At 37.1% G+C, this 25,550-nt stretch overlaps 2 protein-coding genes and 1 pseudogene across 2 annotated transcripts; 1 reads left to right on the top strand and 2 right to left on the bottom strand.

Annotated features, from left to right (window-relative positions):
- Nucleotides 1–4,651: 4,651 nt before the first annotated feature.
- Nucleotides 4,652–5,489, top strand: LOC113311364 (annotated as a pseudogene).
- A 3,206-nt stretch (nucleotides 5,490–8,695) lies between these two features.
- Nucleotides 8,696–9,784, bottom strand: LOC113311365 (uncharacterized protein At2g39795, mitochondrial-like). The gene is made up of 3 exons (XM_026560204.1): nucleotides 9,548–9,784; nucleotides 9,074–9,327; nucleotides 8,696–8,855 (listed from the first exon to the last, which is right to left on the bottom strand). The coding sequence occupies exons 1-3, from the start codon at nucleotides 9,782–9,784 to the stop codon at nucleotides 8,696–8,698; spliced, it is 651 nt and encodes a 216-aa protein (XP_026415989.1).
- Nucleotides 9,785–10,965: 1,181 nt separating this feature from the next.
- LOC113309699 lies at nucleotides 10,966–14,504 on the bottom strand. The gene is made up of 3 exons (XM_026558190.1): nucleotides 13,820–14,504; nucleotides 12,194–12,571; nucleotides 10,966–11,834 (listed from the first exon to the last, which is right to left on the bottom strand). The coding sequence occupies exons 2-3, from the start codon at nucleotides 12,536–12,538 to the stop codon at nucleotides 11,259–11,261; spliced, it is 921 nt and encodes a 306-aa protein (XP_026413975.1). The 5' UTR covers nucleotides 12,539–12,571; nucleotides 13,820–14,504; the 3' UTR covers nucleotides 10,966–11,258.
- Between the last annotated feature and the right edge of the window lie 11,046 nt (nucleotides 14,505–25,550).

The raw sequence follows: 25,550 nt of genomic DNA on the forward strand, positions 1-25,550 counted from the left end.
TCTCCTATTTACTTGTTTCTTACTCAAAAAAGATCTCTCCTTCTCCTTTACAACTGAACGACTATTTATAGGGAAATACATAGTGGATGACAGCTAATCTGTCATTTATTTTCGGATATGGCTTGCGACATTCTCGCAACCTTACAAATGTTAATCTCGCAAACTCTCTAATTTTCGCAGGACCATCACATATTTCTCATGATTTTAGATGACGTCGTTTATTATATCGTTTCTGAAATTGTTCTGCGACGCTGTTGTGTTGTGTTGTTGATAATTTCGCTGAGACATTATTGCTGCGAGATTATGATCCTACATCTTGCCTCTTCTCATATCTTCTCTGCGAAGTAGAGAATGATGTGAGAAATGCCGCAGTTATCCATCATTTCATATTCTGCATTTATCACACGTATCCTTTTTCCCATATGTTTCTTGGCACGTCTTTTGTAACTGCTGCTTTTTAACCGCTTATATCTTCCGTATTAATCGTATTTATCTTCTCGAGGAAAAATTTCCTCTATATATACTCTTTCTCATTCTCTTTTTCTTTCTTTTTATTTTCTCTGCAACTTCATCGTTCTTCTGCAAATTCCGTTATTGCAATTTTTCTTCTTTCTTCTTCTTTCAATCTTTTTAAGTTCTTCTTCATCTTCATATTATTCCCTCTGTAGATCTTCATCATTCGTATTTTTCTTCGAAATAATATTCCTCCTAGTGTTTTCCATGGATTCATCAAGCTTAGTTTTATTTTTTCTTCCATATGGGTTTTGCTGAAATTGATCTTGCTTACTGCCTTATTTGATGTTGTTTATGTGATTCCCATACTCTTGTTATTTCAGCAAAAGCGCCTCCAACACTAAATTTACGGTTCATAACCCTAATATTCCCAAACCGCAGCATAAGATTTTTGTGCATAAAAGAAAGTCTTCCAATCAAAAGGTAATAAGAAACATTATTCTTTTCTAATAACAATATTGTTGCCTCTGTTTCTTATCTGGATTGTAATTCGCAGGGTGATAAGGATGTCAATAAACCTCTCAAGAAATCTCGCCAACTTAAAACTGTTGAAACCTCTGTTCCATTCCACTTACTTATCTCTTCTAAATCTCATGTGACATCTTCGCAAGATAAACCATCATCTCTAATTCGCGAAAAAGTTGCCTCAGACTTCATTTCTTCAACTGACCTTTCAATGATTGAAGCCCCCATTATTGATCCTTCTGTGAATGAAACTTCTTCTCTTCTTATTGATAATGTTTTTCAACCTTATATCATTGCCAGTTCTCTACCTGAGCCTCTTCCCTTTTCGAAAGAAACCGTACAAGGAATAGATATTGCTTTCAAAGTTTTGTCTGAAGTCCTGGATGATGGAAAGAAGTCTTCCATTGATCTTGTCAAGTCTAGTATATGCGAAATTTTTAGTAAGTATTTCGGTTCTGACAGAGTTGCTTCGCAAACAGCTTTGGAAAAAGAGTGTAATGTTCTTCGTCTCGAAAATCAAAAGCTTCATAATGTTTTGTTGGATCGTGACAACCTTCGCAAGAAGAATGATGAATTGAGAGGTATCATTTTCTTATTTGTGTCTTCAATTTGCCTATCTAATGGTTTTATCCTTCCCATATTTAATTATCCTTGAAATCTCTCTTTCGCATGTTAAGCCTTAAACCAGAAACGAATAATGGAGAGATATCAATTTGAATCTGCCGTTGAAAAAGCCCGTATTGATAAAGAGATTTTGATTGATCAATATAACCAATTAGATAACCTTTATTCATATTATCTTGATCATATAAATAATCTTACCAATGAAAATACCCAATTAGTTCAGAGGCAAGATTTATTAAGTAATGAAATATCTCGCCTTTCTTATTCTTTAACTAAAGCTAATTTAGGGATGGAAACTTTATCAGATGAGAATAAAACCTTATCTCAAGAGAAGCGAACTTGTTTAAACAAGATGGCGATATCTTCGCAACAACTTAACATTCTTCAGAAAGTATGTGATGACCAAGAACAATCTCTTCGCTCTTTGAGAAATGAACTTAAAGAAGTAACAGAGTCATCTAGTGCTGAAAGAGATACACTCATTCAAGGTAGAATAGCTTTAAGTGTAAAGGCGAATCAACTTAAAGAACAATATTCCAAATTAGAAGAATCTTATTCTTCTCTTGCGAAGAAAAATGTCTTTCTTATTTCTAAAGAGAAAAATCTTCAGTCTCGACTTAAAGGTTTAGTTGGAGATAAATTTGATGATGCAATGGATCGTTGGGAGAATAGTTGTCTCACCTTGATTCAACACCTTATTTCGCAAAAGTAAGGTAGTCATAATAGTTTGACTTCCTTAATTATCTTTTCTTTGTCATATCTTTTTGAGTTCTTCATCTTATTGAAATTTTGTATTCTATCTTTCGAAGAATCTGAGAAGAATCTTCATTCCTCCATTTCTGTTTTGGAGGCTAAATATGCCAAAATTCTCAAAGAAAATGCATTGCTCGTCTCTGTCCTTACTGGTTCTCGCGACCGAGCAGAAAGAAGACTTGATTATCTTGCTTACTTTAAGGATATTCAAGATAGGAGTCATCAGAGAGCACTTCTTCGTCAAGTTCATCTCCGGGCTGAAGTCCTTTTAAATGATATCTTATTGTCTAAATCTCTTCCTCCTACATCAATCGAACCTTTGGAAGTAGATGATGATGAAGTTCCTCGTCCTGCTGATAGTGATTAGGATTATGAAAGTGGTGCAGAGGATAATTTCTTGGAAGATGAAGAAGAAATTCCTTCTAAGGAAGCATCTGCTGGTGTTAATCAAAATGAAAAAGAAAAAGAAATCTCTTCTGAAGAAGTAATTGTTGGCGATAATCAAGGTGCTAATCAAGACGAAGATCAGAATCGAAATGAAGGAGAGGCTTGTGATAATGAGAACATTGGCGAAGAACGTCTATTATCTCCTTCTACTTGAATTAATACTGAAGCATGAGCTTCTTATCTAGTTCTATCTTCTTGAATTGTCTTATCTTTATTACTTTTTGCGAATAATATTCTTCAACCAACTTTGGAATCAATTTTCCCTTTTAGTATTTTGCTGGTGAGAAAGATAATGCTTCTTGTTTATTGATTCCCATACTTGCCTCTCATTATTTTTCTTGCAAAAAATAATCTGTTATATACTTATAAATATTTTTTTTTGTCATGGGGTCTTATTTTTCCTTCCTAATTAAAGGTCTTATAATGACACCTCTTGTCATTGCGAAAACATCTCAGGACGTCCTTGCACTTTCATGCAAAAACCCATTGATCTTGCCTTATCTTTTTCTTTTGTATTTTGGCCTCTTCAGGATTGTTGCTACAATATGACAGGCCTAAATATTCTTGCGAAAATAAATCCCCATGACATTGCCGTCTTGCGACGAAATCGCAGGATGTCTTCGCATTTTCATGCGAAAACCCATTGATCTCGTCTTATCTTTTTCTTTTGTATTATTGCCTCTTCAGGATTGTTGCACAAATATGACAAGCCTTAATACCCTTGCGAATAAAAAGCCCCATGACATTTGCGTCTTAAGAAACTTATCATCTCCCTAATGGAGGTGTCGCCCTTATCTCCCCCTGGTTGCCCCTTTAAGGAGGCGTACTTCTACCATACAAGGTTAGCTCCTCCCATCCGGTCTTAACAACAACCAGTTGTTTTTGCAGCCTCTTATCCTTTTTACCTATAGGGCTTATGGTTACGAGACTGCACCCTAAGTGGGGTTTCTTCAGGCCGAGTGCAGTATAAGCCAAGACTTGTCAAGAATGGCAAGGTGCGCTTCAAACGCCCTGGCACTCTTTGACTCAACCTTGTACCTCGGCGCCTTGATCAGATCTGCACTCCTTGGGAGAGTCCTTATTACCTTAGTCGTCCAACCTAAGTCATATGCTTAAGCTGAGAATCCAAGGTACCTCTCCCGGATGGGCTTTATTCACCCCAAATCTCCATGACTCAGGTTCCGGATGGGCTTTATTGACCCCAACATCTCTATCTTTTGGATCCATTAATCTATAAGCTCATGTTCCAACTATCTCCTTAATGATGTAAGGTCCATCCCATTTTTCCGCTAATTTTCTACCATTTTCTCGCTGATATATTGGTGTCTCTTGCAGAACTAAATCTCCTGGTTGGAATTCGCGTACTATGACACTTTATTATATTCTCGGGCTAATCTTCGATGATAATTCTCCATATGTTGTAAAGCTTTTTCTCTTCTTTCTTGCAATTCATCAAGTTTGTTTAAGATCAAACCCGCACTAAGATTTTTCTCCCAAGCTTCTCTCTTTGTTGTCGGAATAACAACTTCTGTTGGTAACACCGCTTCAATTCCGTATGTTAAACAAAAAGGTGAAATTCAAGTAGCTTCTCTTCTAGTTGTATTATAACCCATATTGCATTATTTACATGTTCGCACCATGCTCTGTGATGCCCTTCCAATTTCTTCTTTAATATATCTACAATTGTTTTGTTTGTTGCTTCTACCCGCTTCTTTAATATATCTGCAAATTCAAGAGAAATGGTGGGTTGTTATTGAAGCAAAAGATCACCTCAAATGATGGCAAAGTTGAAAGGGCGGCCAAAATCTTTGTAGCCGAAGAATTAGAAAAGACGACAGATAACTTCAACCCAAGTAGAATCATCGGCAAAGGAGGCTTTGGTACGGTGTTTAAAGGCATGCTATCCAATGGTGAAATAGTTTCCATTAAGAAATCTACGGTGGTAGACGAAAACCAAGTTGATCAGTTCATTAATGAGGTTGCGATTCTTTCCCAAATCAATCACAGGCACATTGTAAGATTGCTAGGTTGTTGTTTAGAGACCCCAGTACCCTTGTTGGTATATGAGTTTGTCCCTAATGGAACACTCTCCTACCATCTCCATGTATATTCAGTCGTTAATTTCATGGAAGGATCGCGTAAGGATTGCATATGAGGTAGCAGGAGCACTTGCATATTTACACTCGGACGCTTTTATGCCAATCTTTCACAGAGACGTAAAATCCACCAATTTACTTTTGGATGAAAAATTCAAGGCTAAAGTCTCGGACTTCATTTCTAGATCAGCACATATAGATGCAACCCACTTAACCACACTTGTGCAAGGAACCTTTGGTTATTTAGACCCGGAATACTTTCATTCAGGCCAGTTTACCGACAAGAGTGATGTCTATAGCTTCGGAATTGTTCTTGTTGAGCTCTTAACCGGAGAAAAGGCAATTTCTCAGATCAGACATGAAGACCAGAAGAGTTTAGCATTATATTTTATAAAATCACTTAAAGAAAACCTTCTGTCAGTAATGTTAGATACTCGAGTTCTTAATGAAGGAAACCCAAATGATATTCTGGTTGTTGGTGAACTTGCCAAAAAGTGCTTAAAATATGTCGGAAAGAAAAGGCCGACCATGAAAGAAGTATCATTAAGTTTGGGGTGGTTGCATGAAAAGCTTTCAAAAGATTCAACGTAGAAGGTCAGAAAAAATAAATTATCTACTGTCGGATTGTTCAGCATTCAGCTAGCCACCCATCTTGAATGTATTCTCTTTGTTGTGCTCGCTTGTGTCAATATCATATAAATGTCTCACGGAGTTAGAGAATTACCAGGGAACTGAATCATGAATTGATGGCGAGTACACACAGGCATTATCTGCGCGGCATGTTTGATAGGACCCCTTGAGAATTATCCTACCTATTTTTACATTTTTGTCCATTTAAACAGTATCAAAATCTAACTGTCTATTTCATCCAGGAATTGTTAATTTTGGTCTTTTTAACCAATTTTGTGATAATATTTAGGGGGCAATGTTGATATGTTAACCCAGATTTTATTGTGTTTATTAGAAAAATCTCTGCTATTATTTAAATCCATATCCAAACAATGGTTTTCCATTATTCCTGATCCATTTTTCATTGACAGTTAGAATTTAACGAAGTGTCAAATAGACATTTCACCCATTCTTTCAACAGAAAGAGACATTGCTAAAAATGAAAGAAAAACAGAAAAAATTATACTTCGCTAGTTTACATCTGATTATCTGACTACTAGCTACTTGTTGCGAGTTCTAGTGAAGCTCACAATTTCACCTACGAAGTTTTGAAAAAACACCAGTTCTTACTTGGACAAGCTGTAGGAACATCTCTTAGCTTATCCTTAAATTGCTAAAATTGCCTCACTACACTAGAACGAAAGGATGAAACAACTCCCTGTAAAACCTTTGCATATTTTAGAAAAAACCTCAGAAGTTTGAGCTCAACATCACATCCTTCCACGTTTTCCATATTTACCTAACTGAGACGATGATTTGACTGTATTCAAACAATCACAACTACTAATAGGTCACTTGAATGAAACACAAAAAGAAAAAAGTTGTCGCCAAATAAGATAGATGAACGAACAACTTAGATGTCATATTAGAACTGTTGGTACGACACTAATGTTACCTCCTTTGGGCTTTGGCTCCCACTATGCTTACAGTGAAGATGTTTCTTATGAGTACGGCTGTTGTTGCTGCTGGTCCTTGTCTTTCTGCAAATAAAACATTTGATTATTGAGATAGACTTAGCGAAAGAGATGAAATCAGGCAAGTGTCGACATAACTAGTCTACAGCTCTTAGAAGATTAACTCATCTACTTTGAGGCGCCAAATGTGCCCTCATTGAGCAGAACCAGGATTGAAAATAAAAATGGGCAAAACAGTACAAATGTATGTAGGCAAAATAATAAATGAATAACGCAAATCTAAAGAAATTTGTGTGAAAATGTAGCGGACCTAGTTCACACTCTTTCTATTAGGGGAAAAAAAAGAAAAAAAACCTAGTTCAAACCCCCATAGCGTTACTCAAAAAATTAAACACTCAAGGAGAACTCAATCACGCATTAGCATTTGAAGTCTTTTGAAAAATATTACAACAGAAATTGGACGTCTAAAATTCTACCTAAATACGTAGGAACAGAAGTTGAATATATAGCTAGAAATTAACTCCAATTTATTGATATTGCAACCTCAATTCGACCACCAAAAATGATCCATATGATGAGGCAATTTCAATTGATAACTCTGAGATCTTCCCGTACGACCATCACAACCAACACTGGTCTGAGACTGTAAAACCCATGATAATCCCCATCATAAACATAACTAATGCAACCAATTTTACTGTCTTAATTAAAACCCACTTCAGCCGATAACGGAACCCTACAGATCTGTTGTCGTTGCTGATGTAGATAGTAATTGAATTGGGGAAATTAGGGGGAGACCCAAAAAAAAATATTCTCATTCTCAGGTCCACAATTAATTTTGTATACCGTGACACCCATAATTATTTCTCTGATACCCAAAATTATCCAAAATTATTAAGAATTAATATATAACTCGTTATGCATACTAATTTTTCCGGCATAACTCATTATGCAGCCTAATTTTTCAGGGGTATAATTGGCAACGCAACTTGGATATAACATATCTAAAAATCCGCGCCTTGGAATTTTACAAATTTTATATCGTTGGAAATTTTTTTAAGAGAGCTACGCAAAGAATACAAACAACAATATTAAATTTTTGTTTTTCACGAAAAAATCGGAGGTGATCATCATTTTAGGCAAAATTTCGAAAACTGACTACATAACCATTATGCAGCCACCAAAAAAGATGCATAACACATTCTGCAGACGCATAACGAATTATGCAACCATTTTCTCGACTGCATAACAAGTTATGCATCTATAACAAGTTATGTATCCATTGTTTTGATTGATTTTAGTGCGTACATAAAAAATTGATGCATAATGCATTATGCAAACATATTTTCGGATGCATAACAGGTTATGCATCTATTTTCTCGATGCATAAAAGATTTTGCAACAAATTTCTCGATGCATAATGCATTATGTAGCCATGTTTTCGGATGCATAACAGGTTATGCATTAATTTTCACGACTGCATAACATGTTATGCAGATATTATTGTAGGTGCATGACAAGTTGTGCAGTCTTTGTTTTTGTTGGTTTCAATAGTGATGAAAAAGTTGATGCATAACGTGTTATGCAACCGTTTTCTGGACTGCATAACAAGTTATGCAACAAATTTTGTAGATGCATAACAGGTTATGCATCCATTTTCATAGCTGCATAACAACTTAAAACAACACCCAACAGACTAAAAACCAAATCTGATCTTGACATGTTATGCAGTCATAACAAACTCTATCCGATGCTGAAACAAATTGGTACCCAAGTTAGCTCACCCTACTGGTTTCTAATTAACGCCACATCCGTTGCAAACAACCCTTGTACTCATCCCACAAACGCACAACAAACTAGCAAGGAAACGGTGCGGTCAAGCAGCTGCAGCTGGTTATGATCTTGTTGTTTAGCCTTGACCAAATCTTCCACAGCACTAACCAAATCTCCTAACGGATTATGCAATGCGGCTAAGTGCACCTTCTATCGGCTATTGCACATCACCACAACCTGCACAACTCGAGCCTGTAATTAACCATGATCTGCAGACACTAAACAGACCAACACCAGCAACGGACCCCAGTATTTGTCTTTCAATTTCTAGTAAACATCGTCCAACACCAGAAAAAACATTCATTTGTGAATACACAATCTGTTTTCCTAACCCTGCGCAAGAGTATTTAACCTTCAAAAGCTCTTGAACTCGAGCAACATCTAGTTGGCAATGAAATTCTTCAAGTTCTTCAACCACGCAGTGTATTCCTTATGCTCTTTCTTAACCATGTAGTCATGTAAGAAATTGGCAATGCTTGGTTTAATACCTCTGACTTCCAAATATGTGTGGAAAGTTTCCTGCAGTTCTGCATCCAAACTCCTTCAAAACAAAAGGCAACAAAAGACCAACATCAATAGATAACTCCAAAAACCAATAGCAAGAAATATAATAACCAAAACTCAAAATGAATTCAACTTAGGAGAACTCAGGTCCTTCGTATGCAATATCCTCATCCGAAACATTTGGATTCTTGACAGCCAAATTGTTGATTGTAATTTCATCTGCCTCAACCATAACATCGAATTCCAAAGTTGGACCGGTTTTTTTTCGTAACAGTTACAACCATATCAACAGGCTGAGAACCAGCTTCTTCTTCCACCTCCTTACCACCTTGATTTGCTTCCTGGTCGTCTTGGTCTTCCTCATCACCCTCTTCATAATCACCAGAGAGATCATGCTTGAACAATGTGACTTTGATCTCCTCACCTTGATAGTTCCTAGTCAGTGTAATAGTTTCAGCTCCATCATTATCCACAATCTTGAATGGAAACTCACTTGGTGCCTCACCAACCTATTGAGAACACACATACAGACAGTAATCTTGTTCAATTGATGAAGACAAGGGCAACCAAATTAATCTCTTACTATGAAATCACAATTAAAGTAACTAATTGCAAAATTAACACAAACCCATTACAGAAATTCATAAAACAAACTTTCCAAATTTAGAAAAAAAAAATCTCAAAATCTCTAGCTTCCTCCTCAGCATCAACGATTTCAGAATCAATAACTCTGAGAAGAGTGTCGTCGAAATCTGGTTTCTTCTTAGCTAGAGCAGAGAACTGACGATGAGTTGGAATTGAAGTTGTTCTAAATAGATTACTATTGCCGGTGACAGTTTTAATGGCGGTGCTGGTCTTCAATGGGGTAGTGAAGATGGCAGAGGTGTAGTTTCTACAAGGAGTTCTGGTTGCTAGCGGGATTACTGAAGATGCGGCTTTATTCATCATTCTACTCAAAGTCGCCATTTTTGCCGAGGGTTTCTCAGAAATCTCGATGTTTTTAGGGTTTTAGAAGGAGGAGAAGTAGTTTTATTGAATTGGAAATCTCGGGAAAACATGATTTTTATATATTTTGAGTTTGAGAATAATTTTCTACCAGAATTTGGGTGCGCGCCTGTAGTTTTGGGAGCGTGGGTTTCACAGTAGAAACATCAGGGAGAATGCACATCATTTAAAAATACACATCATTTTTAAAAAATGATGTGCATTCTCTTGTCTACATCCTATATATCCCCTAGTTAGCAATTCGGGAGATAGGATCTATCCTCCTAGACGGACCTGTTGTTGATGGACTGTTTAAACTTAACACTACTGGATGTTTTCAGAAACTGGAGATTTGTCACCGCCAGCAAGGCAGCAACATCGTTGGCAGATGCCTTGTCGTTAGTGCTCTTCGGCCCCATTGGCACACATTTTTATCGTGGTTAATTACATGGGCTTAAATCTGGAGGTACCAGTTAAAAACTTGAGACATCACATCTACCCGAGCAATGATATAGCATGTGGACTGTGTTCCCATAACTATTCAGTTTTTCTCTGAATCTGAAGAAATTCTGGGCATTTTTTTTGTTTTAAGATTTTCTCTGAATCAGAAGAAATAATATGCACTTTTTTTTTTTGCAACTGGCTTTGATGACATGACAATCAGGGGAGGCATGTGTCAAGTTTTTCCATGGAGTGGAAGTTAACAGATTGTTATTACAGATTGTGATGACGACAAAATCAATAGACAACTCAAGATCCTCAAAAAGCCTCCTGTCCAATCCATCCAGACTAAAGTTGGCGATATATTCGATTGCACAGACATCTATAAATAACCAGCATTTTACTTAAAGAATCAGAATCTCCAGGTAATGCTATACTGCGTCACTGTTAAAGCGTTCTGACTAACACTTTGCGAATGCACATCATTTACGTTTGCGGTTCAGTACGTTTACCTACATCCCGAATTGCTAACTAGGGGATAGATAGGATGTAGACAAGAGAATGCACACCATTTAACGTTTGCCGAATCCCGAATTGCTAACTAGGGGATAGATAGGATGTAGACAAGAGAATGCACATCATTTAAAAATGCATAAAACAATATCATTATGCAGAACAATAATATATCAACACTGCACTACCATAATTTATCTGCAAGGGGGTTAAAACATGAAACACAAACTATTCAGAACAACATTTAAATCCATAGCCAAATTTTACATCACAATGTTTCTAAACTTGTTTATTACCATTGGTAAAAACTATAAACAGTAGCCATCTTCACGTATTCAGTAGTGTACGTGATAACATGAGGAAGTCTGTCACCAACCCAAACATAAGAAAAAGACGTGCATCCATCAAAAAAAGAAAACCATAAATAAAAGCCGCAAGAGAGAAAGAAAACTGAGACAGAGACTCAAAGTAACATATATATGTCATAATTCATATAGAATGTTTATGTGGCCTCAGCAACTGGTAAATGCAATTCCGTCAAAGACTTCATGAAATAGCTGGTCCCACACTTGGTGTTCTCCGGCAAAGCACAAGCGCGAGCACCAAGAGAAAAGTCTGAAAGTTCAGCAGTTGATCGGTGATTCATAGCATTCAAGAGAGGAGTCAACCTATCTCTGCATTCAACTGGCCTTGCACGTGATTCAGTGTACCCCCTGCTGTGATTCATAGCATTCGAGAGAGGAGTTAACCTATCTCTGCATTCAACTGACCTTGCACGTGATTCAGAGTGACCACCGCTATGCTTCCGGTGGTGGTGATGCTTTTTGTGGGCATCGCTGCTACTGCTGCTTCTTGACGAAGATTTCCCTCCCTTGTGTTTGTGCTTGCTGCTATTGCTGCTGCTGCTGCTCTTCCTGCTAGATCTAGAAGATCGGTGATGGCTGTGGCCACCCTTCACTGAATGCGACACTAATGTAACAGGTGGGTCATACACATCATGAGCCCAAGTCACCGTGAGTTTCTTATGAGGCATTCCATATTTCTCGCGACCACCTTTCAAGGCTGATTTTAACGGAACCTACAAAGAGAGAAACAAAAAAAGACAACATAAGGTAACGCTACAAAACATAAACTCTTTAACAGAAGTAACGACTTGTTTGCTTAAGACACCACCCAATATCTTTTTCACATGAAGTTGAGAAAATTTTAAGATTCTGACTAGCTTTTCACTTTAGATATAAAGAATATGAACCAAAAATAGAGCTCACACAGGCATGGGAGAAACAGACATAAGTGGTTCGTTGGAGTGTACAAAAACATAAATTGCACAACTAACAGTAAGAAGGTCATATTGGTTACACCAACTTTTCCAGATGCGAAAACCTTTCAGATCCATTTTTAGATGTTATGTAAATGGGTCAGAATTAGAGAACTCACAGGCAAAGACGTTGAGCGATTGTAAGGTGGATTTTCACTAGCTTCATGAGATCCATCATCAGGCATCTCTTTCTTGGAGCCTGGAAATGTTGCTGACCTGGTCAAGGCACATACTTCACTGATATCATCCGAGCTTGTATCAGTATCTGATATCACTTCATGAGTGTCTCGCAAATGCAGTTCATTAGAGAGTCCAGGTATTAGCTCTCCTAACATGTAGTCTTCAAAAGTACTATTTTCAGTAAAAGTGCATTGCGTATTGTAATCTTCATGTAATAGGTCCAAGTCATGAAGGCTATTTACATATTCTGAATCCGAGTCCTCACTAGGAGAAGAATCTCCCATAGTTGATAAAAACAAAGGTTCCACTAAACAAATCTGCAAATAAGTCGTATTAGAAAAAACACATCCCAAATTTACAAAACATGACAATGTTCACAAATGACATCAAAAGCAGCTAGTTCAAGTAGATTCAGATTAGCTGTCTGTCACCTTAAAAAATGCATGTTCGCAATTAGTTTTATGAGACATATAAATGCAATGTTTATATTTCCTGTTCCGCCATCTAAAATACCCAACTATGACTATTATGTAGCTACACCAAAGAATGGGCTAGAGGTTAGGAGCTGAACGAGCTACAAAATTGCCACAAGTAGAAAATGGCATCTCAACAGAAGCTAGCAGAGGCCTATTAATACTCGGCATGAAAAAACAGCTAATCATCAAAGGAAACTCTATTCACAGAAAAGACACCTAAAGCCTATTAATATTCGGCATGAAAAAGCAGCTAATCATCAAAGGAAACCCCATTCAAAGAAAATACACCTAAAGCAGCTAGTTCAAGTAGATTCAAAAATAACAGTTTCTAGCTTTGGGAAAACTCAAGTTCCCCAATTAGTTCTATGAGACGAATAATCACTAATAATTCAGTCATCCAAAATACCCAATCTTATGCATATTATGTAGCTGCAGCAAACAATCAGTTAGAAGACAGGAGCTGAACAAGCTACAAAAATCACCACAAGTTGAAAATGACATCTTAAAAATACATGGCAAAATCGTATCAACATTTCATATGGAAAACCAGCTACTCATCAAAGTAGAGGCCGGCCCTATTTCCTAGACTCTATTTTCCACCAAACATCTAAGTGAACCCAAATTTTCATTTCTTACAAGTGAACTCAAAGTCTAAATGTTCATTCCTAATTGAGATAGTGTCATCATCCCATCAATATATACTCCCGTAGAAACCAACCAAGGTTTATGTTCCTAAATACCTCATACTCACTCAAATAAACCTTCATAATATTTTCAACCAACCAAAAACAATTTGCATGCAGAACAATGAATAATTACACAAGAAACTTAATCTGAATTTTATCTATGCTGAATACATAGGAAGGACATCAGCACATACTTGGAATTTTATCTATGCTGATACCTCAATTCATTAATTCACATCAATAATTGGAATTTTATCTACGCTGATAGCTCAATTCATAAATTGACATCAAAATCAGGAAATTGGAGAATATAAACAGATTCAACAAATTACCCTTAACCACAAAAAGCATCACAACATCCACAAAGTAATTAAATATAAATAGAAATGAATAGAAATATTACCTCAAATATAACTGAATAATCCTCAATAAAATTAAATCCAATAGAACCGAAACACCAAAACTTCAAATTCCCCCTTAACCAAAGAGAGAAAACCGTGTGATTCCTCCTCCTTTAGCTAGATCCCAAGCTTGAATTCCTCGACAAACGCAATTCAAACACAGAAATTCCGAAAGAAAAAGACGAACGAACGAATAATAAACGAAACGAAATACTAATTGAGCAGAAAATGAGGCCGAATGTTAACTAAGATTACCACGACGATTATGTTTAAGAAGATGAGAACATGAATTATTTGAAGGCGGTTTATCTAAAGAAGGTTTATTCATCTTTGTCATTCTAGTTTCACTACCGATTCTTCCAAATTCCATCAATCCTCCTCCGCCGCAGCAAGACATAATGATTTTCAATCAGATTTTTCAATTAGAGGTTTTGTTTTTTCAACACCCGATCTAATAGATCGGAATTGAGAGATTCAGCAATACCACCACCGCTTTTCTGCCGCTCAAGTCAGCCCATTACAAACACCGATTCACACAACAAAAATATCAGATCTGGTCCTGAAATTTACGAGAACAACAAGATGAAAAACTTGATTCTGGTAAACCTAATTTTTAAGATTTGGAGATGAAGATGAAAAATTTTGGGGGAGAAAATTGGGGGGTTTTCGATTGTGTTGGGAAAGCTAATCTCTTTGGCTATATATAAAAGGTTGACCATTCCGGGGAAACCCGGTTTGTACGGTAGCCAATTGGTGGATTACACGTGGATTGATAATAATTGCATGATTGGGGATATTTTACTATCTTTACACCGTGGATCCGACTACTATGGTCGCTCTTCTCCCACGGATTATGTCTTGGAATCTGACTGAGATTGGCATGATTGAATTGTCAAAGACTAATTTAAGTCGTGATGAGAGGTATGATCATTTTTTTTTTTGCAAACCTATTACAGGGGATCCAAGAAAAGAAGTTTGAGTGCTTCTAACGATTCAAATATCCTAAAATGAAAATAAGGGACCTAAATCATAAGAAAAATACTAAATTACCCTTAACCTATTAAATATTGAAACTTAAACTAATTTGTTTTCATTCCTCTCCTTTTAACTCTTCCATTTTCTTTTTCCCCATCACCTCCATCGCATATTTCTTCGATTAATCATCAATTCTCAAAATAATTCATTATCGGTTAACACCACTTAATCCACCTGCAATGACTTTAATAAGGTAAAAATCTAAAAACCCATCTTATTTTATTAGTTTTAATGCATGGTTAGGCGGAATCGATCGAATTAGGTTTTTGAAAAAAACAGTTTCAGAACTGTCTACGGTGGGGAAACCCAACAGTACGCACTGTGTACGGTGGGGTTTCCAAACCGTACGACAATGCGTACGGTTGGGAAACCCAACCGTATATTTTGGATTCAAAAATCCAACGGTTTGAAAAAATCATACTTCCATACCGTAACTTGTACGTACGGTTGGGAAGTATAAATTTTCCCAACCGTAGGTTAGCTTATAGTTTGAATTTGGGGGTTTTCAAAAGCAAAAATAAGTGATGGGTTTTCTTAGTTTTTTTCTTTTTGTGATCGTCTTCTTCATCGCGACGGAGAATAAGAAGAGAGAAAGAAGAATAATAGAGTATTTTTATGATCCTCATCTTCATCATGATTTATGAATGAAAAGAGAAGGAGAAGATAATAGATTTAGTTTTTTTGTATATGATCATCATCTTCATCATGATTTATGTTTCTTTTTTTGATACCCGATTTTGTCATCTTGTGATCCCTCAAAACCCAATGTTTTGAGCCCCTATAATATGTTTCTTTTTTTGATACCCGATATTGAGGGTGCATTTTTTTCTTTTTGGAAGCACGAAGATAAATAAAACATACCTAAATCGTTATTATACATGGATATTACCCAAAATTAGTATAATTTGGTTAAGAAAAGATGGGATTGTATGATCTCATAATATTGTCAATTAATAGATTATGGAGTGTACAAACCGAATGCCTTAATTATTTTTGAGCAAAAAAGTTAAGGGGTTGAATGTGGCTGATCAGGAAAAACTATTAAAATATCATAGCATAATACGGTAACAATTCACTAGGCTTGGATTCTATCATTCCAAAATGAGAAAATTTGTTCTTCCAACATTACCTAAGGGCTAACCAAAAATTTGACATTATTGAGGTATTTGTTCTATGTTTCATGCAACAGTGGTTTAATCAGTTATTACGATATAACGAGTGATGTATTTGCCAGGGGCGGAACTACCCTTGGAGCTCAAGCCAGCCCCAAGATTGGAAAAAGACATTTTTTTCATAGCCCTTTTTGAGTTGGGCCATTATATGTTTGTAAATTTTACCCTTAAGCCAGCCCAAGAAAAGAGTCAAGTCCTCCCCATAATCAAAGTCTAGTTCCGCCACTGGTATTCGCCATCATTTTAATTGTTATTACGGTGAATAAAAACAGTTCATATTTGAATATGTATCTTTTTAAGTTTCTTGTGAAAATGGTTTGCTCAGAAAATAACCAGAATAGACGAATGACCTAATTTGTACCCAGGCGGCCAGGCTTTCATATCGGCACTTCTTACATTATTTACATATACGGATGTCTTTTTATTTATTTTAGATACCCATATACGCATGTCTTTAAATGATATTTGTGTGTGGCCAGAAACACTGGTATATGTTGCATGTTAAGATGTTGTTTTGGCTATAAAATGATTGGCCCGGAAATCCTTAGGTATCAGCAACGGCTTTGAAGATAGCGGAAAAAAATGAGAATGAGCTGGTGGAGGAAATTGAAATATACTTGATCACCATATTTATTTTTGGAAAATTCTCTGAATCATTTGTAAATCATCAGTAGACTAGATTTTCTAAACATCTTTCTCAACAATGTTTCCCATATAAATTTCTAAGTTTCAAGTTTGACTTGTGACAGGCAAGACCGCGATTGTTCTGCTTGGCTTATGAAGTTCTGAACTTTTGTTTCTGAATGGAGAAACATGGGTTTAGTGAAGGGTCATTATATACTAGATTGGATTGGAAGTAGTTATGATAGTTTTTGTGTAAAATAAAAAATCTTTAATATGTTAATTTTTCTGAATCACTTGTACCCAATTCAAAAGTTACTATGTTTTCCTCTTTTAAGTTTAGATTAATTGTATGGTCTCCACCAAACTCCGGAATAGTGGTCAATTATGTTTTGCATGACAGGTTTAAAAGTCTATACAAAGGTAAACAAGTTAAAAAAGATGTCCTCAATCCATAAAGAAAAATTGACAACACATTAAGTCCCATTTAACTTGATTTTTCGTCTGATTTTCTTCTCTTTCTTGAAAATGATGTAAATCCTTTAATTTCAATTTTCAACCGCGAAAATTGCAAGAAAATTGGGGTTTGGTTATTGAAAGCTAATCTCCACGACTCTGACCTTTTGAGGAAGCAAAAATGTGACTACTTCAGCATATACCTCATCATATGCTTTGCCTGGTCGCGTTCACGATGCTTGTTTTTTTTTAAGAAAACTTAGGAAGATCCTAAGGGATTGGATCGATAGTAATAGCCAAGTTTAAGGTTTGGAGATTTTGGGTTCTATGCAGAAGTTTAAGACCCATTAAAACAAAAGTTACAGGTTTAACATTTAAGACAGTTGCTTCACTCAATATCTGTTTTTCCCTGTGATAGTTCCTGCTGAATCTTCCCTTTATAGCTTTGATGTAAAGAGCATTGAAGTGTTCCAGAATGTCATTGGTTTCAGCATGTATTTCGATGTTCATGTGCTATGTTTCCTCTGCCCATCCAAACGCTAAATCTGCTCCTCCTGTGGCTCCTCTTGCTCCCCATTGACCTGTGTGTCCTCTGCTATCAACATAGTTTCCTGCAAAATCAGTGATAGTTAAGGCTAAGAAGAACTGATAAGTGTTGGGATCCTGAATAGTGCATATTTTGATTAAGGAACCATAATTCTGCTTTTGTGGAGGGATCCCAACATGGATTCCTGTTGTTGCTATATGGGGATCATTATCATAAGAGTGCCCCTGAGTATTCAGAGCATGGTGGGTAAGTTGTGAACTCTATTATAGTCACAAAGGTGGTGTTGTATGCTGAGAGTTGTATTCTTAGCATTAGGAGTAATATTTTGGAATACTAGATCACATCTAGCCTTCCATATGAACCAGCAAGTGGTTGCATAAATACAGGTCTTGTCACTGTTGCTTGCATTGTGAAACCAAGCATTGAACCAATCCATGAAGAGAGTTTGATGGTCAAAGAGACCATGGTTTCCACCTAACATGTGCTGCCAAATATCAGTGGCAGCAGAGCAATTGAGAAACATATGTGTTATTGTTTCCTCCCCACAATTGCATATTTTGCATATGGGATCAATATAGTAAAGAATGCTTGCAGTTTTAGCATCTGTTGGGAGGATTTCATTAGCACATTTCCAGAGAAAGATTTATATGGCTGGTGCCACTTCCAAGTTCCATATAGCTCTCAGTCTCTTGTTGTTTGATCATTTCTATACATGTTCTCTATTTTGGCTTTGTATAAAGCTTTAACAGAGAATTTTCCTGTGTTGTTGAGATTTCAGTGCATGTTGTCTTCTTCCCTGGAGTGAATAACAAGATTAGTGATGACTTGAACAGTGTCAGGGCTGAAAATTTGTTGAATGAGCTGGAGGTTCCATTCCCTTTGATCTGTCATTAGGTGAGCTAGCAGCTGAATATCATTGGGGGAGTTTGCAGGTCTTGTGAGCTTGTCAGCTGAGTTAGGTATCCATAGGTCCTCCCAGATTTTGATTTTGTTGCCATTGCCTATTCTCCAGCCACAGTGTTGCTGAATATTTTGAATTCCTTCTAAGTCCCCTTTCCATATACAGGAGTCTCCATCTTTAGCTTTGGTGTTCATATTTAGCGCATTTCTCCCCAGTAAGTATTTGGCATCCATCAATTGGAACCAGAGACAATCCTTATCATGTTCTAGTCTCCATCCTATTATTGTTATCATTGCACAATTGAATAATTTCATATTCATGAATCCTAAACCACCAAGGTCCTTTGGTTTACATATAGCTGTCCAATATTTTGGGTAATAACCAGTGGGGTTTTCCATATTCTTTCCCCAGAAGAAATCTCTTTGTAGCTTGTTCATATCTTGACAGGTTTGCTTTGGTATTCTGAAGCAATTCATTTGGTAGATGCTGGCTGTGGAAGTGACAGATTTTATTATAACTTCTCTTCCAGCTGGGTTTAAAGGAGAATTTTTCCATCTTGACAGGTTTCTCTTCATCTTGTCCACTCCTGGCTTGAAAGATTGAATTTTGATTCTATGAGTAAAAAGAGGAGAGCCTAAGTACCTGTCATTTAGAGGTAGGACTTGAACTCCTAGCATGTTGCAGATAGTAGGCATTAGAGCTGGATCAGTATCCTTGATGAAGAAGACACCAGATTTGCTGAAGTTGATGAGTTGACTAGAAGTATTTCCAAATATGTTAAGAATATCCTTGAGGTTTTGTGGTTCCATAGTGTTGGCTTTGCAGAAAACCATACAATCATCAACAAAAAGAAGGTGGTTTATAGGTGGAGCATTCTTGCAGATTTTTACTCCAGAAATAATACCCAAGTCTTCAGCATGAGATAAAGTTCTGGACATAGCTTCCATGCAGAAAAGAAATAAATAAGGAGATAGAGGATCCCCTTGTATGAGCCATCTAGAAGGATTAAAGAATTTATCAGGAGAGCCATTTATTAAAACAGCAGTAGAGGTAGTGGATATGCAATGCATAATCTTGCTGCACCATTCATGATTGAAGCCGATTTTTGTCATAATGGTATGAAAAAATTTCTAGTCCACTCTATCAAAGGCTTTTGTCATATCTATCTTGATCTCCATGCTTCCTTTATTGCCTTTGAGACCTCTTCTGGTTCTCATGTAGTGAATAGTTTCATGGGCAATGGCTATATTATCAGCAATTTGTCTTCCAGGTATGAAGGCAAACTGGTAGGGAGATATGATTTTGTTGAGGTATGGTTTCATTATTTGAGCTAAAAGTTTGGATATGATTTTATAGGTGGTGTTGCAGAAACTAATGGGTCTGAAATGGCTGGGACAAGATGGGTTTTCAGTTTTGGATATTAGGGATATGAAAGTAGAATTCATTTCTTTGAGGAGATGCCCAGACTTGAAGAAATACTATACCATTTTGATTAAGTCTTCTCCTACAATGTCCCAGTTGGTTTGGAAGAAATTTGGAGGAAAACCATCTGGTCCTGGAGCTTTATCTTTGGCCATACTAAAGAGGATAGCTTTGACCTCATGATCTTCAGGAATTCTGTTGAGATTTTTGTTATCAGCAGTGGTTATAGTTGTAGGAATGAGGTTAATAATTTCAGGATTCATATCAGGTGATTCAGCAGTAGCCATCTTAGAGAAATGGTTGGTGAAACATTGGTTTATTTCATGGTAATCCTTAATCCAATTTCCAGCACTATCTTGTATGGAATCTATTTTGTTCTTCTTAATCTGCATTTTGTAGTTCTGTGAAAATAACTTGTATTCTTATCCCCCAATTTGATGAATTGATCTCTGTCTTCCAGAATTTTTCCTCAATGTCTTGCCATTCTCTGAGCATTTGAATTGCAGTTTTTAAAGCTTCACTTCTGTCATGTTTTAAGTAGTTTTCTTGTAACCAATTTAGATGTTGCTTACTTTCTTCAATAATTGACTTTATGTTGCCATACACTTCTTTGTTCCAAACTTTTAGTTTCAGCTTAATGTCTTTGAGATTTCTGGCAATGAGGAAAGCACTAGAACCAGACAAATTTCTCTGCCAGCATTCAACAACGATATCCTTACAGTCCTTATGGTCCAACCAAGGACCAAAGAACTTGAAAGGTATTTTACCAGTACACCAATTAGGATTAGTGTTAAGAAGGATGGGGTGGTGATCAGATCCAATTTCTAGAAGATTTGTGGTAGTGGAGTTTGGATATATGAGTAGCCAGGATTCAGTGGCAAGTCCTCTATATAATCTCTGCTCAGTGAGAGCAGGGCCACTTCTCTTATTAGACCAAGTGAAAGGGCAGCTTGTTCTGCCTAAATCATTTATATGCAAATCCACAATTTTGTTATTAAAAATATTAGCTTCAACACTTTCCAATGGTTGAGTACTGTACTTTTCATTATCATGTAATATGAAGTTGAAATCTCCAATGACCAACCAAGGGAGAGAGTGATTGGTAGTTGTTTTATCCAAGGATTTCCAAGAATTAAGTTTACTTAAAGTATCATAAGGGCTGCCATAATAACCAGTAAAAAGCCAAGGGGGGCCACTAGTAGGCTTGATTGTAGCATTGATATGGTTAATGGAATAGTCGGTAATTTCAACATCAAGATTATTCTTCCATATCATTACTAGTCCTCCAGCAGTACCACTAACCCCTCCAGGATTAACATGTCAAAAGTTCTGAATATTAAGCTGTTGCATCGAATTTAAGAGTTTTCAATGTTTCTGCTTGGTTTCAGAGATGAAGCAGATGTCAGAATTGAATTTGGTCAACATGTCAGAAAGGTATTTCTTGGTATGTCTTTTCCCTAGACCTTGACAGTTCCAAGATATTGAAGTAAAGAATTGCCAGAAATATGACACATAGGGGTATTTTGAGGTAGGTCTCCTAGCTATAGGATCATAATAGATTAGAATACAACAGTATAAATGAACATGGTAATAGTGCATGTAATTAAAGATAAGATTGAAAATGGTAAAGAGATGTACCTCAGAGGCTGATGTTGATGAGCCAGATTCACCATTAGTCATTTGGGGAGTGCTTGAGTCCAGAGGTTCAGCATAGTTGTCAGAATAATCCTTGAATCTTTTGATGTTATCAGTTTCAGTGGTATCCATAGGTACTGCAGCAGATGTTGATTGTTTCCTCTTTGGCATGGCTTTTTTCTTGTGTGATATCTTAGGAGAATCAGGGTTAGTAGGAGAGTTTGCTTCAGCAAAGACATGAATTGTCTTTCTAGCCTTCCAAGCCTTATTTTTGAACTGAACAATTTCAGCATCCATCCTTTCTTTGATTTGAGAAAGGGATGGTAAGGTTTGAGAGCGAATGGTTGGAAAGATACCAGTAGTGTCTAGGGCTTGATTGACACTGGTGTTTGATGGGGTAGGATGTTTGGCTCTAGCTGCTTACTTGATTTTTGTTTTAGCTTGAAGGGTCTTGTAGTTGGAGGAGATTTTCTTTGAAAGATCAAGTTTCTTGTTACTTATTTGGCTAGCAATGACATCTGGGTGAGGTGAGTTGGGATCAGCTCTAGATGAAGCTCCAAAAGTGAGGTGTTTAGAGGATGAAGGAGCAAATTCTGCAATTGTCTTTTCTAGTTCTTTCTGTTTTTCATTCCTCATTTTGATATCAAAGACTTGGGCTGCATCAGCATCAATGTAACCTCTGTGAATGACATTTCTTCCTTCTTGAACAGTTTTTTGATAAGCAGTTTGGGGTGGTGGTAATGGTTGAGGTGTTGGCAGGCTTTTGTAGTTAGAGTAGTGGGATTTTGAGGGTGTAGGTGGAATGGGGCAAGGTGGGGATGGGTGATCTAGAATTCTACAAATTTTACAGAATTTAATGACATTGAGAGCATAAGCAAACTCAAGCCAATGAGAGATAATTGGGGTTTCAAAGGCTTCAATACCAAACTTTAAGGGCTTGGTAACATCAATGGTAAGCTTTACTTCTAAGTTTTTCTCAAGTCTGTCTCTTCCATAAGGTTTCTTTGTCGTTTGATAAGCTCCAATAGGTTGTAGAATGTTGTCGATATCCGGTATGATATGTGTTGGAATTCTTTTGATAAACAACCATATCATAACCTTTGTGAATTGTTCTTCATTAACTAAATCTGGACCTCCCAAGGGGACACCAACAAGGACCATAAGTTTATCAAAAAATCCTCTGGTTCCTCCATTCCTGAGGGTTGAGTAATCTTCTTCATGAGTGAGTCTGAGAATAAAATAGTTCCTTCTCATGTTCCATATATCCAGCTCAACTCTGTCATTGAATTCCCAGTTATTTTTGATGAATTTATTGACTCTGGATGCTTCAAAGCAGATATTGTTGCAGAGATTACCAATAAACACCATTTCCAATCTATAGTTTGCTTGGTTCTGATGTTTTCAGGGTTTAAGAAAACCTTGGGATATAAATCTGCTTCAGGCATATTAAGAGTTTTGTTCATCTGAGTAACAAGGTTTTCAATGGATGGGTTGGGTGAATTTGAAGAGGAAGCCATTTGTGGGTAGAAGAGGGTGTAATAAACAAAGATCCACCAGTAGGTATATTGACTAGTGTGTATTGTGTTGTAATAAGGCCAGTAATAATGTTGAGGGGAATCGAACCAGGCTTTAATTTGAAAAAGATTCTTGAAATTTTCAGTGGGACATGATTTGTGTAAGTAATTATGGGTTGGCCTCATGCTAGTCCAAAATGGTTTTGGGAAGTGTTGATCAGTAGATGTGGACATCTCATTGTAGTTTGACTCGTGATAAATGTTGTTGGTGTAGATGACTAATGGGATCTGGCTCGAGTTCCTGCATACAAAAAAATTATATTGTTATCCAAAGAGTTGAGGATGTTACCTTGTCCTTCCCGTTGGGAGTAAAAGATGGTAATTGCATAGTGGCTGATAGTGATATGCCAAACTTTAGTTTGAAATTTTGGCACGAGTTGGTTTTGTTCTTTGTCGTGGAGAAATAAGTTGGTCTTGCAGTGGTCCTTGTACTTGCAGTTTGGGCAGATTGAGATAGAGTTGTTGGCTCTTACCAACAGGTTTAAGAGTATAGTTAGCCAGGACATGAACATAACAAGCCCAAACAAAAAAACCTTTCCCTCATATTGCATGTTAATGTTTTTGTTGTTGGAATATGTGGTGATACCCATCATGAGAATTTTTGTCCTCATACAGCGTATAGTTGTCCCTTTCCCATATGGCTCAGCTTGCATCTGAATGGATGAAAATTCCTGAGTCAGATTGACTACGTGATTCTGCTCTGGTTGAAGGAGATTTGTAATCAGGTCGGGTCGAATGGGTATGCTCCAAATCCTTTCTCTCATATCCTGACCCATTAAAGTTGAAAAAAATTTCTTTCCAGGTGTTGTTTGCCGCTTCTCATGAGCCAATGGTGGCTCTTTGCTTGTACTAGGCCAAGCTTTGGTGCCAGTAGGCTTAATTATGCACATCAAATTGCAACATCGAGTTTTGGTGCTGTGAATCTGGATGTCCCCAAGAAATTTAGACGGCTGTGATTGAAAGACTGTTGCTCTTCTTAGCCCGAGTAGAACCGATGTGAAGGTAATTCCTTTCAGTTTCCTTTGATAATAGTCAGTTATCACAGCATAATCCTCCTGACTAAACCATTTCCTAGAAGAGAATTCTCTTTGATAAACAAAGTTATGGCAAGTGATAAGAATCCACAAGAAGTTGAGCATGGAGAGCAGAAGAAAGCCCGAATCGGCCCTCTGTTGGAACAGGTTAGTTTTTATGTTAATCAATTTGTTATTGAGAATGCTTATAACTCCAAGGTATGTGATCAAATTTAGAACATTTTGAGAACTGGTAAGTAATTTTTGTTGGGTGTTACTGCAAGAGTGTGTGAAGAATTTTCTGGTTATAATGAGCATCAATTGCACTATGAATCTGGAGCAATGCTTGGAAGAGCAGGTTTTGGAGGTGGAATTTCCGGGTCTAGAGGAGGGAGAGCTGGCACTGGGGGAAGAATTGTGCATGCATCTGCCAGGAAGGGGAGACCACCGCAGAGACTTGAGCAAGGTCGAATCGAGAATGGGGAACTTGTGGGTGTGAAATATGGATGGGTTCTGTTTGCTCTTCATCCCACCAAGGGCCGACGAGTGGTAAGGGAAGGTATTGTGTTGGTAGATGATGATAAAATCGTATGTGGGGGAACTCAGCAGGGTTTTTTTGCTGCTCCAATACCTGACCATGCTAAGGAACAAATGCGATTTAATGCTACTCTTCCACCTACTCTTGGCCAGGTAACTTTCCCCAATTTGTTCATGTTTGCTCCCACACTTAGGCAGATGGCTCAGGATGTGGTCGAAGTAACCCAATCTGGATTTGGAGAAATCACACATCCACTTGAAGTTCCTGAAGACGAGATTGTGATCCATGGTGTTGATTATAGGGTTGTGGGCCAGATATACAAGGCTGCAAAAGCTGGTGCTAAGCGAGGGGAGAAGCCTCAACTTCCTGATTTGCCAGATGATGAAACTTTTCCACCTGAAGCTGACGCAAGAGCTGTAGAGCAGGTGTATAAGAATGTGATGGCTAGGGATGTAAGGGATGCTCCCAATGAGACTGGAGAAGCAAAGAAGAACTAGCCAGGTAGATTTAAACAAGCTTCACAGAGTGAAGTTGGGGGGAGCAAGCAGGCTAATAATTTTAATTTTAACTTGAAACAATGTTGTAATTATGGTAACCAACATGTAGATGGTTTTTAGTATTTGTTTAGTAGTGTTTAATTCAAAATGCATGATAATACTTTTAATACTAGAGACCAGTGTGCAATGCAGAACATCCAAAGAGTTAAGCATGTTAATTATAATGCAATTTCTCCATGAGGGGGTTTCCTAAGCAAATTCAAGATTCAACTTACAGTCAGGGTTAGAAGTAATAGAAGAGCTATCAAACTTTGGTATGCAT

This window comes from Papaver somniferum, chromosome 9 (assembly GCF_003573695.1).
Source record: "Papaver somniferum cultivar HN1 chromosome 9, ASM357369v1, whole genome shotgun sequence".
Lineage (NCBI taxonomy): Eukaryota > Viridiplantae > Streptophyta > Magnoliopsida > Ranunculales > Papaveraceae > Papaver > Papaver somniferum.